At 45.3% G+C, this 17,500-nt stretch overlaps 1 protein-coding gene across 1 annotated transcript in view; it reads right to left on the reverse strand.

The window, feature by feature from the left end:
• LOC128702673 (xanthine dehydrogenase/oxidase) overlaps positions 1-17,500 on the reverse strand; it is a 50,912-nt gene that overhangs the window by 29,671 nt on the left and 3,741 nt on the right. Inside the window, exons 3-9 of the mRNA XM_070091801.1 lie at positions 17,208-17,374; positions 15,068-15,228; positions 14,494-14,623; positions 12,926-12,997; positions 3,544-3,627; positions 2,134-2,206; positions 234-457 (exon numbers count right to left, since the gene is read on the reverse strand). Coding sequence (XP_069947902.1) covers positions 234-457; positions 2,134-2,206; positions 3,544-3,627; positions 12,926-12,997; positions 14,494-14,623; positions 15,068-15,228; positions 17,208-17,374 — 911 coding nt within the window. The remainder of the gene's footprint in view (positions 1-233; positions 458-2,133; positions 2,207-3,543; positions 3,628-12,925; positions 12,998-14,493; positions 14,624-15,067; positions 15,229-17,207; positions 17,375-17,500) is intronic.

Consider the following 17,500-nt stretch of genomic DNA (forward strand, 5'->3'; position numbering starts at 1 on the left):
CACAGCGGGCTTTATCAAGTTACAAACCGATGTACCTGGGTAAAGAGTACATGAGGATATATAGTGTGGAGAGTCAGGTGCAGAATGATGGACAGGCTGGATTTGAGACGATTTTATATACCTTTTGTTTCCATGATTGTGATAGTGAGAGCAATAATAGTAACTACGGTAATAGTAAAAAATAGTACAATGCTGGCTGGTAAGGTTACTTAAACACACACACACACACTCACGTTCCTGATGGAGGTGGAGGCGAGGTACCTCCACGTCTGTGCTATCTGTGACAGGTAAGAGAACCCACTGTAGGTGCTGGCTGCCGCCTCCATGTTGGTCATGACCTCGCTGATGCAGACATTGGCACCGAAGGTCACCTCGTCTTGGGTCACTATAACAGTGGAGAGTTCAGGGACGTTGCGGGTGTAGATGTAGTCACTTATGGAGCCCAGACTGTACACAGCTGCAAGGAACAGTGGACTGGTAGGAGTATTTCTACTACACATGGGTTATACCACCTGTATGTAACCTGTACGCCACTAGTCAGTTATACAGAAAGCTCTCAGTATATATATACACACAAGAGATATCTCTGGTGGTATATACACTGGCAGATATGGATGGTTAATGGGGTTTAAAACCTATCGACTACACTATGGTAAGGCTCCACGTAACCTCTTCACGACCAGATGAGAATACTTTAATACCGAAAATTTGGATTAAACTCAGTATATATATATATATATATATATATATATATATATATATATATATATATATATATATATATATATATATATATATATATATATATATATATATATATATATATATATATATATATATATATATATATATATATATATATATATATATATATATATATATATAGTTTATTACGCTAATATTTTTTATAGAGGGGAAACGGAATGTTTGATATTAACAAGAAAATTATAATGTTAACGGAGCGCTGGATTTTAATCATTTTTTTTCTGAAATCTTGGTATTAATTTTTTGTTTAAGTAAGAGAGGGGCAAAAATTTTTATATATACATTTTTTGATGAAAGTTAAAAATTTGTCTGTGAGGACAAGAGTCAACGTGTCGAGAGTTTTGTAAACAATACAGGTCGTTGTTTATGTTTATGTTAATAGGTAAACAACCAGTGTTGCCACCTCCACAACTTACCCTGCCTAGTGTTGCCATCTCCACAACTTACCCTGCCTAGTGTTGCCACCTCCACAACTTACCCTGCCTAGTGTTGCCACCTCCACAACTTACCCTGCCTAGTGTTGCCACCTCCACAACTTACCCTGCCTAGTGTTGCCACCTCCACAACTTACCCTGCCTAGTGTTGCCACCTCCACAACTTACCCTGCCTAGTGTTGCCACCTTCACAAGTTACCCTGCTTAGTGTTGCCACCTCCACAACTTACCCTGCCTAGTGTTGCCACCTCCACAACTTACCCTGCCTAGTGTTGCCATCTCCACAAGTTACCCTGCTTAGTGTTGCCACCTCCACAACTTACCCTGCCTAGTGTTGCCACCTCCACAACTTACCCTGCCTAGTGTTGCCATCTCCACAAGTTACCCTGCTTAGTGTTGCCACCTCCACAACTTACCCTGCCTAGTGTTGCCATCTCCACAACTTACCCTGCCTAGTGTTGCCACCTCCACAACTTACCCTGCCCAGTGTTGCCATCTCCAGAACTTACCCTGCCTAGTGTTGCCATCTCCACAACTTACCCTGCCCAGTGTTGCCATCTCCAGAACTTACCCTGCCTAGTGTTGCCATCTCCACAAGTTACCCTGCCTAGTGTTGCCATCTCCACAACTTACCCTGCCTAGTGTTGCCATCTCCACAACTTACCCTGCCTAATGTTGCCATCTCCACAACTTACCCTGCCTAGTGTTGCCATCTCCACAACTCACCTTGACTAGTGTTGCCACCTCCACAACTCACCTTGACTAGTGTTGGCACCTCCACAACTTACCCTGACCAATGTTGCCACCTCCCCTGACCAGTGTTGCCACCTCCACAACTCACCTTGACCAGTGTTGCCACCTCCACAACTCACCTTGACCAGTGTTGCCACCTCCACAACTCACCTTGACCAGTGTTGCCACCTCCACAACTCACCTTGACCAGTGTTGCCAGACACGAGGGTATACTCAGCATCAGGGGGGAGTGCAGAGACTGCATCGTACAGCTCCTGCAGAAAATAAATTATGTGATGCTATGTTATTTAGCTCACACAGGTTAGTGTTACTAAAACTGTTACTGTTGTTACTGTTACTGCTACTGTTGTTACGGCTTCTCTTGTTGCTACTCTTACTGCTATTGTTGTTACTGTTACTGCTACTGTTGATACGGCTTCTCTTGTTGCTACTCTTACTGCTATTGTTGCTACTGTTACTGCTACTGTTGCTACGGCTTCTCTTGTTGCTACTCTTACTGCTATTGTTGTTACTGTTACTGCTACTGTTGCTACGGCTTCTCTTGTTGCTACTCTTACTGCTATTGTTGTTACTGTTACTGCTACTGTTGCTACGGCTTCTCTTGTTGCTACTCTTACTGCTATTGTTGTTACTGTTACTGCTACTGTTGCTACGGCTTCTCTTGTTGCTACTCTTACTGCTATTGTTGTTACTGTTACTGCTACTGTTGATACGGCTTCTCTTGTTGCTACTCTTACTGCTATTGTTGTTACTGTTACTGCTACTGTTGTTACGGCTTCTCTTGTTGCTACTCTTACTGCTATTGTTGTTACTGTTACTGCTACTGTTGCAACGGCTTCTCTTGTTGCTACTCTTACTGCTATTGTTGCTACTGTTACTGCTACTGTTGATACTACTGTTACTGCTACTGTTGTTACTATTGTTACTGCTGCTGGTGTTACTACTGTTGCTGTTACTGTTGTTACTATTGTTACTGCTACTGCTATTACTGCAACTCTTGTTACTTCTGCTACTGTTGTTACTTCTGTTATTGCTACTTTTGTTACTGCTACTGTTACTGATGTTTCCTACTGTTAACAGTACGTTTATATACTGCTGCTGCTGTTTTACCGTTGCTTCTGTTACTGATACTGCCGTTCCTACTGATATTATTTCTCAGACTTATGATTATAGACCTGTGTCTCACACCTGTGAGACACAGGTCTCACAGGTGTGTGATTTCCCCATTCCTCTCCTTTTCTTCCCGTTTCTCAGTTTCTCACTCATTCCAATCTATCATGAATAAGAAAAATGAGAAATCAACAATCATCCGATCGTTCTTAAGTGGTGGGAATTACGGCTCAGTAATTGCTGTTAATGGAATGTTAATTAATGTTACTAAATAGTAATTGATAATTGATATTTTATGGGAAATGATATTAGGTGGTTGGGAGCTGGTCAGATGTTACATGAGAGGGATTTTTAAGTATTTTGAAGTGTAAATGTTGTGGCTAGTGTGGCTGGCGTGGCTGGCGTAGCTGGCGTGGCTGGCGTGGTTGGCGTGTCTGGCTACATTTGTACGTTACGATAGATGGTAAGGTGTGGTAATCACCTGAAGAGTAGCGGGTTGTTGCCAGTTGGAAGCCTGCAGGCGTAGCGTCTGTGGTTGGCGCTGCTGGGGTCGTTCACGTCTCTCCTGCCGGGTGATAAGTTTATTCAGCGCGAGGCCAAAACAGGGGAGACACTGATCAGTGCTATCTTTGTTTATTAAAGAAATTTTTCGCCCATTGGGGTTTAGGTTGGGTTAGGTTAGATTAGATTAGATTAGATTCGATTAGATTAGGTTAGGTTAGGTTAGGTTAGGTTAGGTTAGGTTAGGTTAGGTTAGGTTAGGTTAGATTAGGTTATGGTAGGTTACGTTAGGTTACGTTAGGTTAGATTAGATTAGATTAGATTAGATTAGGCTAGGTTAGGTTAGGTTAGGTTAGATTAGGTTAGGTTAGAGTAGGTTAGGTTAGGTTAGATTAGGTTAGGTTAGGTTAGGTTAGGTTAGGTTAGGTTAGGTTAGATTAGGTTAGGTTAGGTTAGGTTAGGTTAGGTTAGGTTAGATTAGGTTAGATTAGGTTAGGTTAGGTTAGGTTAGGTTAGATTAGGTTAGGTTAGGTTAGGTTTGATTAGGTTATGTTAGGTTATGTTAGGTTAGGTTAGGTTAGGTTAGGTTAGGTTAGATTAGGTTAGGTTAGGTTAGGTTAGATTAGGTTAGGTTAGGTTAGATTAGGTTACGTTAGATTAGGTTAGGTTAGGTTACGTTACGTTAGATTAGGTTAGGTTAGATTAGGTTAGGTTAGGTTAGATTAGGTTAGATTAGATTAGGTTAGGCTAGGTTAGGTTAGATTAGGTTAGGCTAGGTTAGATTAGGTTAGGTTAGGTTACGTTAGATTAGGTTACGTTAGATTAGGTTAGGTTAGGTTAAGTGAGGTTAGGTTAGATTAGGTTAGGTTAGGTTAGGTTAGATTAGGTTAGGTTACGTTAGATTAGGTTAGGTTAGGTTAGGTTAGATTAGGTTAGGTTAAGTTAGATTAGGTTAAGTTAGGTTAGATTAGGTTAGGTTAGATTAGGTTAGGGTAGGTTGGGTTAGATTAAGATAGGTTAGGTTACATTAGGTTAGGTAAGATTAGGTTAGATTAGGTTAGGTTAGATTAGGTTAGGTTAGGTTAGGTTAGGTTAGATTAGGTTAGGTTAGGTTAGGTTAGGTTAGATTAGGTTAGGTTAGGTTAGATTAGGTTAGGTTAGGTTAGATTAGGTTAGGTTAAGTTAGATTAGGTTAGGTTAGGTTAGATTAGGTTAGGTTAGGTTAGGTTAGGTTAGATTAGGTTAGGTTAAGTTAGATTAGGTTAGGTTAGGTTAGGTTAGATTAGGTTAGGTTAGGTTAGATTAGGTTAGATTAGATTAGGTTAGGTTAGGTTAGATTAGGTTAGGTTAAGTTAGATTAGGTTAGGTTAGGTTAGGTTAGGTTAGGTTAGATTAGGTTAGATTAGATTAGATTAGATTAGATTAGGTTAGATTAGGTTAGATTAGATTAGGTTAGGTTAGATTAGGTTAGATTAGATTGGTTAGGTTAGGTTAGGTTAGGTTAGATTAGGTTCAGTTAGGTTAGGTTAGGTTAGGTTAGGTTAGGTTAGATTAGGTTAGGTTAGGTTAGGTTAGGTTAGGTTAGGTTATGTTTAGTTTAGGATAGGTTAGGTTAGGTTACTTTAGGTTAGGTTAGGTTAGGTTAGGTAAGGTTAAGTTAGGTTAGGTTAGGTTAGGTTAGGTTAGGTTAGGTAAGGTTAAGTTAGGTTAAGTTAGGTTAGGTAAGGTTAAGTTAGGTTAGGTTAGGTTAGGTTAGGTAAGGTTAAGTTAGGTTAGGTTAGGTTAGGTTAGGTAAGGTTAGGTAAGGTTAGGTTAGGTTAGGTTAGGTAAGGTTAAGTTAGGTTAGGTTAGGTTAGGTTAGGTTAGGTTAGGTTAGGTTAGGTTAGGTAAGGTTAGGTTAGGTTAGGTTAGGTTAGGTTAGGTTCAGTTAGGTTAGGTTAGGTTAGGTTACGTTAGGTTAGATTAGGTTCGGTTAGGTTAGGTTAGATTAGGTTAGGTTAGGTTAGGTTAAGTTAGGTTAAGTTAGGTTAGATTAGATTAGGTTAGGTTAGGTTAGGTTAGGTTAGGTTAGGTTAAGTTAGGTTAAGTTAGGTAAGGTTAAGTTAGGTTAGGTTAGGTTAGGTTAGGTTAGGTAAGGTTAAGTTAGGTTAGGTTAGGTTAGGTTAGGTTAGGTAAGGTTAAGTTAGGTTAGGTTAGGTTAAGTTAGGTTAGGTAAGGTTAAGTTAGGTTAGGTTAGGTTAGGTTAGGTTAGGTTAGGTTAGGTTAGGTTAGGTAAGGTTAAGTTAGGTTAGGTTAGGTTAGGTTAGGTTAGGTTAGGTAAGGTTAGGTTAGGTTAGGTTAGGTTAGGTAAGGTTAAGTTAGGTTAGGTTAGGTAAGGTTAGGTTAGGTTAGGTTAGGTTAGGTTAGATTAGGTTAGATTAGGTTAGGTTAGGTTAAGTTAGGTTAGATTAGATTAGGTTAGGTTAGGTTAGGTTAGGTTAGGTTAAGTTAGGTTAGGTTAGGTTAGGTTAGGTAAGGTTAGGTTAGGTTAGGTTAGGTTAGGTTAGGTTAGGTAAGGTTAAGTTAGGTTAGGTTAGGTTAGGTTAGGTAAGGTTAAGTTAGGTTAGGTTAGGTTAAGTTAGGGTAGGTTAGGTTAAGTTAGGTTAGGTAAGGTTAAGGTTAGGTTAGGTTAGGTTAGGTTAGGTTAGGTTAGGTTAGGTTAGGTTAGGTAAGGTTAAGGTTAGGTTAGGTTAGGTTAGGTAAGGTTAAGGTTAGGTTAGGTTAGGTTAGGTTAGGTTAGGTTAGGTAAGGTTAAGTTAGGTTAGGTTAGGTTAGGTTAGGTTAGGTTAGGTTAGGTTAGGTTAGGTTAGGTTAGGTTAGGTTAGGTTAGGTTAGGTTAGGTTAGGTTAGGTTAGGTTAGGTTAGGTAGGGTTAGGTTAGGTTAGGTTAGGTTAGGTTCGGTTAGATTAGGTTAGGTTAGGTTAGGTTAGGTTAGGTTAGGTTAGGTTAAGTTAGGTTAGGTGACTCACTGTACATGACCCCTACACTATATAGATTATTTTCACCACGTATTTACTGGGTTCCTCTTCATTATCTTCTAGTTCACCTCGTCTCTGTCTCAGTCCTGACAACATAGTCCTCCAGGACGTAACGAAACTCACTTAAGCTATCTCTCCAAAGTGTGTCTTAAATATACCCATATTAACAACATAAACATATTAACAATATAACCGCATAAATATAACCATATAAACAAGGCCGTTTCCCACCGAGGCTGGATGATCTAAAAAGAAAAACGAAAGTTTCTCTTTTTAACAGGAGAAGGGGGTTACTAGCCCCTTGCTCCTGGTATTTTAGTCGCCTCTTACAACACGCATGGCTTATGGATGAAGGATTCCGTTCCACTTCCCCATGGAGGTAAGAGCAAATAAACAAGAACAAGAACTAGTAAGAAAATAGAAGAAAACCAAGAGGGGTGGGTGTATATATGCTTGTACATGTATGTGTAGTGTGACCTAAGTGTAAGTAGAAGTAGCAAGACGTACCTGAAACCTTGCATGTTTATGAGACAGAAAAAAGACACCAGCAATCCTGCCATCATGTGAAACAATTACAGGTTTTCGTTTTACACTCACTTGGCAGGACGGTAGTACCTCCCTGGGTGGTTGCTGTATACAAACCTACTACCACAGGACGGTAGTACCTCACTGGGTGGTTGTTGTCTACCAGCCTACTATCACAGGACGGTAGTACCTCTCTGGGTGGTTGCTGTCCACCAACCAACACAGGACGGTAGTACCTCCCTTGGTGGTTGCTGTCCACCAACCTACTACCACAGGACGGTAGCATCTCCCTGGCTGGTTGCTGTCTACCAACCAACACAGGACGGTAGTACCTCCCTGGGTGGTTGCTGTCTACCAACCTACTACCACAGGACGGTGGTACCTCCCTGGGTGGTTGCTGTCTACCAACCTACTACCACAGGATGGTAGTACCTCCCTGGGTGGTTGCTGTCTACCAACCTACTACCACAGGACGGTGGTACCTCCCTGGGTGGTTGCTGTCTACCAACCTACTACCACAGGACGGTAGTACCTCCCTGGGTGGTTGCTGTCTACCAACCTACTACCACAGGACGGTAGTACCTCTCTGGGTGGTTGCTGTCCACCAACCTACTACCACAGGACGGTAGTACCTCCCTGGGTGGTTGCTGTCTACCAACCAACACAGGACGGTAGTACCTCCCTTGGTGGTTGCTGTCCACCAACCTACTACCACAGGACGGTAGCACCTCCCTGGGTGGTTGCTGTCTACCATCCTACTACCACAGGATGGTAGTACCTCCCTGGGTGGTTGCTATCTACCAACCTACTACCACAGGACGTTAGTACCTCCCTGGGTGGTTGCTGTCTACCAACCTACTGCCACAGGACGGTAGTACCTCCCTTGGTGGTTCCTGTCTACCAACCTACTACCACAGGACGGTAGTACCTCCCTGGGTGGTTGCTGTCTACCAACCTACTACCACAGGACGGTAGTGCCTCCCTGGGTGGTTGCTGTCCACCAACCTACTACCACGGGACGGTAGTACCTCCCTGGGTGGTTACTGTCAATCAACCTACTACCACAGGACGGTAGTACCTCCCTGGGTGGTTGCTGTCCACCAACCTACTACCACAGGACGGTAGTACCTCCCTGGGTGGTTGCTGTCTACCAACCTACTACCACAGGACGGTAGTATCTCCCTGGGTGGTTGTCTACCAACCTACTACCACAGGACGGTAGTACCTCCCTGGGTGGTTGTCTACCAACCTACTACCACAGGACGGTAGTACCTCCCTGGGTGGTTGCTGTCCACCATCCTACTACCACAGGACGGTAGTACCTCCCTGGGTGGTTGCTGACCACCAACCTACTACCACGGGACGGTAGTACATCCCTCGGTGGTTGCTGTCTACCAACCTACTACCACAGGACGGTAGTACCTCCCTGGGTGGTTGCTGTCTACCAACCTACTACTACAGGACGGTAGTGCCTCCCTGGGTGGTTGCTGTCCACCAACCTACTACCACGGGACGGTAGTACCTCCCTGGGTGGTTGCTGTCTACCAACCTACTACCACAGGACGGGTTGCTGTGCACCAGCCTACTACCACAGGACGGTAGTACCTCCCTGGGTGGTTGCTGTCTACCAACCTACTATCACAGGACGGTAGTACCTCCCAGGGTGGTTGTCTACCAACCTACTACCACAGGACGGTAGTACCTCACTGGGTGGTTGTCTACCAACCTACTACCACAGGACGGTAGTACCTCCCTGGGTGGTTGCTGTCTACCAACCTACTACCACAGGACGGTAGTACCTCCCTGGGTGGTTGCTGTCTACCAACCTACTACCACAGGACGGTAGTACCTCCCTGGGTGGTTGCTGTCTACCAACCTACTACCACAGGACGGTAGTACCTCCTTGGGTGGTTGCTGTCTACCTACCTACTACCAAAGGACGGTAGTACCTCCCTGGGTGGTGCTGTCTACCAACCTACTACCACAGGACGGTAGTACCTCCCTGGGTGGTTGCTGTATACCAACCTACTACCACAGAACGGTAGTACCTCACTGGGTGGTTGCTGTCTACCAGCCTACTATCACAGGACGGTAGTACCTCTCTGGGTGGTTGCTGTCTACCAACCTACTACCACAGGACGGTAGTACCTCCCTTGGTGGTTGCTGTCCACCAACCTACTACCACAGGACGGTAGCACCTCCCTGGGTGGTGCTGTCTACCAACCTACTACCACAGGACGGTAGTACCTCCCTGGGTGGTTGCTGTGCACCAGTCTACTACCACAGGACGGTAGTACCTCCCTGGGTGGTTGCTGTCTACCAACCTACTACCCAGGACGGTAGTATCTCCCTGGGTGGTTGTCTACCAACCTACTACCACAGGACGGTAGTACCTCCCAGGGTGGTTGTCTACCAACCTACTACCACAGAACGGTAGTACCTCACTGGGTGGTTGCTGTCTACCAGCCTACTATCACAGGACGGTAGTACCTCTCTGGGTGGTTGCTGTCTACCAACCTACTACCACAGGACGGTAGTACCTCCCTGGGTGGTGCTGTCTACCAACCTACTACCACAGGACGGTAGTACCTCCCTGGGTGGTGCTGTCTACCAACCTACTACCACAGGACGGTAGTACCTCCCTGGGTGGTTGCTGTCTACCAACCTACTACCACAGGACGGTAGTACCTCCCTGGGTGGTTGCTGTCTACCAACCTACTACCACAGGACGGTAGTACCTCCCTAGGTGGTTGCTGTCTACCAACCTACTACCAGAGGACGGCAGTACCTCCCTGGGTGGTTGCTGTCTACCAACCTACTACCACAGGACGGTAGTACCTCCCTGGGTGGTTGCTGTCTACCAGCCTACTATCACAGGACGGTAGTACCTCTCTGGGTGGTTGCTGTCTACCAACCTACTACCACAGGACGGTAGTACCTCCCTTGGTGGTTGCTGTCTACCAACCTACTACCACAGGACGGTAGCACCTCCCTGGGTGGTTGCTGTCTACCAACCAACACAGGACGGTAGTACCTCCCTTGGTGGTTGCTGTCTATCAACCTACTACCACAGGACGGTAGCACCTCCCTGGGTGGTTGCTGTCTACCAACCTACTACCACAGGACGGTAGTATCTCCCTGGGTGGTTGCTGTCTACCAACCTACTACCACAGGACGGTAGTACCTCCCTGGGTGGTTGCTGTCTACCAGCCTACTACCAAAGGACGGTAGTACCTCCCTGGGTGGTTGCTGTCTACCAGCCTACTATCACAGGACGGTAGTACCTCTCTGGGTGGTTGCTGTCCACCAACCTACTACCACAGGACGGTAGTACCTCCCTGGGTGGTTGCTGTCTTCCAACCAACACAGGAGTGTAGTACCTCCCTTGGTGGTTGCTGTCCACCAACCTACTACCACAGGACGGTAGCACATCCCTGGGTGGTTGCTGTCTACCAACCTACTACCACAGGATGGTAGTACCTCCCTGGGTGGTTGCTGTCTACCAACCTACTGCCACAGGATGGTAGTACCTCCCTGGGTGGTTGCTGTCTACCACTCTACTACCACAGGACGGTAGTACCTCCCTGGGTGGTTGCTGTCTACCACCCTACTACCAAGGGACGGTAGTGCCTCCCTGGGTGGTTGCTGTCTACCAACCTACTACCACGGGACGGTAGTACCTCCCTGGGTGGTTGCTGTCTACCAACCTACTACCACAGGACGGTAGTACCTCCCTGGGTGGTTGCTGTGCACCAGCCTACTACCACAGGACGGTAGTACCTCCCTGGGTGGTTGCTGTCTACCAACCTACTACCACAGGACGGTAGTATCTCCCTGGGTGGTTGTCTACCAACATACTACCACAGGACGGTAGTACCTCCCAGGGTGGTTGTCTACCAACCTACTACCACAGGACGGTAGTACCTCCCTGGGTGGTTGTCTACCAACCTACTACCACAGGACGGTAGTACCTCCCTGGGTGGTTGCTGTCCACCAACCTACTACCACAGGACGGTAGTACCTCCCTGGGTGGTTGTCTACCAACCTACTACCACAGGACGGTAGTACCTCCCTGGGTGGTTGTCTACCAACCTACTACCACAGGACGGTAGTACCTCCTTGGATGGTTGTCTGCCTACCTACTACCACAGGACGGTAGTACCTCCCTAGGTGGTTGCTGTCCACCAACCTACTACCACAGGACGGCAGTACCTCCCTGGGTGGTTGCTGTCTACCAACCTACTACCACAGGACAGTAGTACCTCCCCGGGTGGTTGCTGTCCACCAACCTACTACCACAGGACGGCAGTACCTCCCTGGATGGTTGCTGTCTACCAGCCTACTACCACAGGACGGTAGTACCGCCCTAGGTGGTTGTCTACCAACCTACTACCACAGGACGGTAGTACCTCCCTGGGTGGTTGCTGTCCACCAACCTACTACCACAGGACGGTAGTGCCTCCCTGGGTGGTTGCTGTCCACCAACCTACTACCACGGGACGGTAGTACCTCCCTGGGTGGTTGCTGTCTACCAACCTACTACCACAGGACGGTAGTACCTCCCTGGGTGGTTGCTGTCCATCAACCTACTACCACAGGACGGTAGTACTTCCCTGGGTGGTTGCTGTCTACCAACCTACTACCACAGGACGGTAGTATCTCCCTGGGTGGTTGTCAACCAACCTACTACCACAGGACGGTAGTGCCTCCCTGGGTGGTTGTCTACCAACCTACTACCACAGGACGGTAGTACCTCCCTGGGTGGTTGCTGTCCACCAACCTACTACCACAGGACGGTAGTACCTCCCTGGGTTGTCTACCAACCTACCACAGGACGGCAGTACCTCCCTAGGTGGTTGTGTACCAACCTACTACCACAGGACGGTAGTACCTCCCTGGGAGGTTGCTGTCTACCAGCCTACTACCACAGGACGGTAGTAACTCCCTTGGTGTTTGCTGTCTACCAGCCTACTACCACAGGACGGTAGTACCTCCCTGGGTGGTTGCTGTCTACCAACCTACTGCCACAGGACGGTAGTACCTCTCTAGGTGGTTGCTGTCCACCAACCTACTACCACAGGACGGTAGTACCTCCCTGGGTGGTTGCTGTCTACCAGCCTACTACCACAGGACGGTAGTACCTCCCTAGGTGGTTGCTGTCTACCAGCCTACTACCACTGGACGGTAGTACCTCCCTGGGTGGTTGCTGTCCACTAACCTACTACCACAGGACGGTAGTACCTCTCTAGGTCGTTGCTGTCCACCAACCTACTGCCACAGGACGGTAGTACCTCCCTGGGCGGTTGCTGTCCACCACCCTACTACCACAGGACGGCAGTACCTCCCTGGGTGGTTGTCTACCAACCTACTACCGCAGGACGGCAGTACCTCCCTGGGTGGTTGCTCTCTATCAACCTACTACCGCAGGACGGCAGTAACTTCCTGGGTGGTTGCTGTCCACCAACCTACTACCACAGGACGGCAGTACCTCCCTGGGTGGTTGCTGTCCACCAACCTACTACCACAGGACGGCAGTACCTCCCTGGGTGGTTGCTGTCTACCAACCTACTACCACAGGACAGTAGTACCTCCCTGGGTGGTTGCTGTCCACCAACCTACTACCACAGGACGGCAGTACCTCCCTGGGTGGTTGCTGTCTACCAACCTACTACCACAGGACGGTAGTACCTCCCTGGGTGGTTGCTGTCCACCATCCTACTACCACAGGACGGTAGTGCCTCCCTGGGTGGTTGCTGTCCACCAACCTACTACCTAACAATGTAGCTATATAAACAATATAACGCAGTCATATAAACCAACCTTGTTCTTGGTGGAAGTACAGCAGCCCTGACAGGCTCGACCTGTGCTGGGACACTTCACTGTGTGGATGTCCTACAAAAAACACAACAGAAGCACAATATTAATTTGTTAATTTATTGTGTCTTGTAATTTCCTTTCCTTTTCAATTCGTGTATATATCCCTTTTAAAAGATATTTATAGTGGGGTGAATGTTGCATCGTCTGCCAAATCTTTTGCTTTCGTTGTGAGTGATTTTCGTGTGCATGTTCGGTACTAGTCCCTCTAGGATTTTCCAGGTGTATATAATAATGTATCTCTCCTGTACTCCCTGGAACGCAGGCGGGAGAGATACACGATTATATACACCTGGAAAATCTTAGAGAGACTAGTACCGAACTTGCACACGAAAATCACTCACAACGAAAGCAAAAGACTTGGCAGACGATGCAACATCCCCCCAATGAAAAGCAGGGGTGTCACTAGCACGTTAAGAGAAAATACAATAAGTGTCAGGGGCCCGAGACTGTTCAACTGCCTCCCAGCATACATAAGGGGGATTACCAATAGACCCCTGCCAGTCTTCAAGCAGGCACTGGATAAGCACCGAAAGTCGGTACCTGACCAGCCGGGCTCTGGCTCGTACGTTGGATTGCGTGCAGCCAGCAGTAACAGCCTGGTTGATCAGGCTCTGATCCACCATGAGGCCTGGTCGAAGACCGGGCCGCGGGGGCGTTGACCCCCGGAACTCTCTCCAGGTAAACTCCAGGTAATGCTGGAAGATGAAGTGGTTGAATGCCCGTTTTAAGACACCTATTGTCCCTGGTCACCATTAGTAAAATGGGTACCTGAGTGTTAGTCAACAGGTGTGGGTCGCATCCTGGGGGACAAAATTTACCTAATTTGCAGGAAATACTCTACATAACAAGTGACTTTCTATATAGTAGTATGTTATTGATGTCAGCTATGGTCTGTATACATTGTACTTGTACTTGTAGTAAAAAATATATTATTATTATTATTATTATTATTATTATTATTATTATTATTATTATTATTATTATTATTATTAACACTGATAATGGGTTTGGTGAATATTTTTGTTAGTTGGTTTGGGCTTGAGAAGGACCTGCCAAGTATGGGCCAGTAAGCCTCCTACAGTAGTTCTCCTTTCTTATGTTGTTTTTTTGTATCACACTCAGACGGTAGTTAGTGTATTGTACCACCCGAGCAGCTAGTTTGCTCAACACCCCGTCTTTATAACGTACAAGAAAGGACAATGGTTTCTCTCAGGCCCCACTAGGCTTAGTTACAGCTTGAACAATATTACGGCCGTTTCATGCAATACAAGTTTCATTACATACTTCATCTGCTCAACACAATGTTAAGATGTCAGAGTCTCAAGAAGATTCCAGCGTCTTATCATTACCACTAAAAAATATGAAAATGGATCCAGGAAAAAAGTCGCAGAAAAAAAGTCACTACTTACCTAATACACTTTTTTCACAGTAACTTTTTTTCCTAGCCAAAATTATGATTTATTTTCTGTGACTTCCGGACACCCAAAAAAAAAACATGGATGGTGACGTACCTCAATATCCTGAGTAGTAACAGCCTTGAAGGCATCAAGGATGGGTCTGTAGCCGGTACAGCGGCATATAGAACCGTCCAGGTGTTGCTCTACCTCCTCCTTGGTCCAGGAGCTCTGGCTCTGCGTCAGTCTGTATGGATGGTTAGTGGGGTTTACGGCTTATCTACTACACGAGGGTCACTAAGGCTACACATCACCTGTGCACCACCAGGCAAGAATGCTTCAATACTGACTGATGTGGGTCACATCCTGGGTACAAAATTAACCTAAGTTGCACGAAATGCTCTGCATAACCAGGGGCTTTCTATATAATGTCACTGGCAACAGCTATGGTCTGTATAAGTTGCATCATGTGCTTTAATAATAAAGATTATTATTACCTACAATAGGGATTAAGTGCCTTTTTTTTTTGTTATTTATATGGATTAAGGTAAACTCCCAACGTATTTCCACTGAGTGACATCGCTATTTTCCCTCGGAATACGACTGCCTGTCATTCCCCAGGCGCTGTATGACCCCCTCCCCCTCAACTCAAAACAATGACTCCAGGTGAAGGAATAGGTAAATAACTCACCCATACATAGCCATGACCATGCCAGGAGAGCAGTAACCACACTGAGTGCCACTGTACTCTCTGAGACGCTGTTCAATGACGTGGTAACCATCATGTTTGTTACCCAGACCCTCTATGGTGGTCACCTCTGACCCCAGACACGACAGTACTGGCACCAGGCACTGTGGAAGCAAATATATCAACGGTGTTAACAGGGTTATCAAAGTTTATTGCTTGACTAGCATTGAAAATGGGTAGGGCTAACAAAAATATTTACCAACCTATTTTAAATGCTGCTATGCTGACAAGTATGTTAATATGATATAAAATGGTTTAGGTTGGAAATAAGGCCTTTTGTCTGACCTTTTATGGGTGGTTATCCTCTGTAATTTCCACACAGGTTACTATGTAAGACAGTTGTAATCACCGGAAACATGCAAAATGGTTCTTATGTGTAACTGTATCCAAATCAACTTACTTGCTTATGATGTTTTGTAAAGATGTTTCAGTGAAAATTAAAAACGTCCCCTGGTGGGCGAAACGTCTTCACAATAAAATGCCATAACCTACATATAGTGTCTCGTTAATATTCTGTGGGAGGAGGAAGAGGAAGAGGAAAAGGAAGAAGAGGACACTCTTAGTGAGTCACTTTTTTGGATAATATTATTTTATCTATAATCTAATCTTACTTTACGTTCATAGTTTCCCCTCTGACGATCACTGCCAGGCATACGTCTAGAAAAGTAGGTCCGGCTAGGTTAAAATGTTAGAAATATACTATCTAGATTTTAAGGGGGAGGGAGAAAAGACTCAGTGTTACTGATCTGCTTAAGTTTATGATAATATATATATATATATATATATATATATATATATATATATATATATATATATATATATATATATATATATATATATATATATATATATATATATAATCATATACAGGTACAGAGCTACTTCCACGAAACTAGTTTTTAATTCTTCTCATGACCCTCTATATCAGCCTTCCCTTGTCCTTTTATCAGCTGGCCATTATTGTAATGATTTGTCAGTTGATGATTAAATACTTTATCTATATGGGTACACTACAACAGTATCTGTTATTGTACAACTCTTCTGTTATCTGGTGTCCTGTTATTAGATACAGTCAAACTGTAATTGTTGATTTATTTTCTTTGGCTAAGACATATATTGTATAATGATTCTTTGTCTATAAAATTTTATTTTGTGTGTGTGTGTGTGTGTGTGTGTGTGTGTGTGTGTGTGTGTGTGTGTGTGTGTGTGTGACGTCATGTGTCTGTGCCTGCGTCTCTGACCAGCTGTTAATAAACACCTGTCGAGTCTGGATAGTCTTGCAATTGATAAATATATGCAACACCTGGGGGATGTTTATTTGAGAAACGTTTCGCCTACCTGGGGCTTTATCAGTCCCAGGTTGAGAAGGTGTAGAATTTAACCTAGGATAGAGCAGATAAAGCCACTGTAGTACAATATCGGTGTATGGAATATAGTACCACAAATTTGCATATACAATGTAAGCACTTTTAACATAGTACATTGTAGCATAGATTGCTAGTGCCATAAAAAATATGCAGGATTTATTTTTTTTTTTTTTTTGGTTAAGGAATTGATACCTGGATTTCATAACCATGATGGAATTGATGTAGCCAGAGACGTGTGAATTATATGGGCTGACAAATTTTGTCATTGTTGAGGTGTGTGTCAGGCAAGGTTGATGTCGCTAAAATTACTGAGTCAATTATCTGGGAGCAAAAGAATCTAGAAATTTATCTTCACAATTGTGAATGTGTGTGTGTGTGTGTGTGTGTGTGTGTGTGTGTGTGTGTGTGTACTCACCTATTTGTGGTTGCAGGGGTCGAGTCACAGCTCCTGGTGTGTGTGTGTATGTGTGTGTGTGTGTATGTGTATGTGTGTATGTGTATGTGTGTGTGTGTGTGTGTGTGTGTGTGTGTGTGTGTGTGTGTGTGTGTGTGTGTGTGTTTTTGTGTGTGTGTGTGTGTGTGTGTGTGTGTGTGTGTGTGTGTGTATGTGTATGTGTGTGTGTGTGTGTGTGTGTGTGTGTGTGTGTGTGTGTGTGTGTGTGTGTGTTTCTCCTCAACAATACATCGGAGTCCTTCAGATGTGTGTTCATACTAACACTATTAACAGCCTTAGTGGTAACGTTGCCTGTAGCAGGGTCGGTGCTAGAGATGACGGCCAGGCAGGCACCACAGCCGCCCTCGTAGCAGGTCGTGTGAGTCCCATACAGTCCCAACTCCTTCAGGTAACTCGCCAGACGGGTTGTGGCACCCACATCCGCCCCAACTGTAGCCGCAACAGACACAGAACTAGTTAGCTATGATGGCTGGTTGACGGGGTTTAAATCCTATTGGCTACACAAGGGTCATTTAAGCTACATGTTACCTGTACACTACCAGTCAGAAATATTTG

The sequence above is a fragment of the Cherax quadricarinatus genome, chromosome 37 (genome assembly GCF_038502225.1).
Source record: "Cherax quadricarinatus isolate ZL_2023a chromosome 37, ASM3850222v1, whole genome shotgun sequence".
Classification (NCBI taxonomy): domain Eukaryota; kingdom Metazoa; phylum Arthropoda; class Malacostraca; order Decapoda; family Parastacidae; genus Cherax; species Cherax quadricarinatus.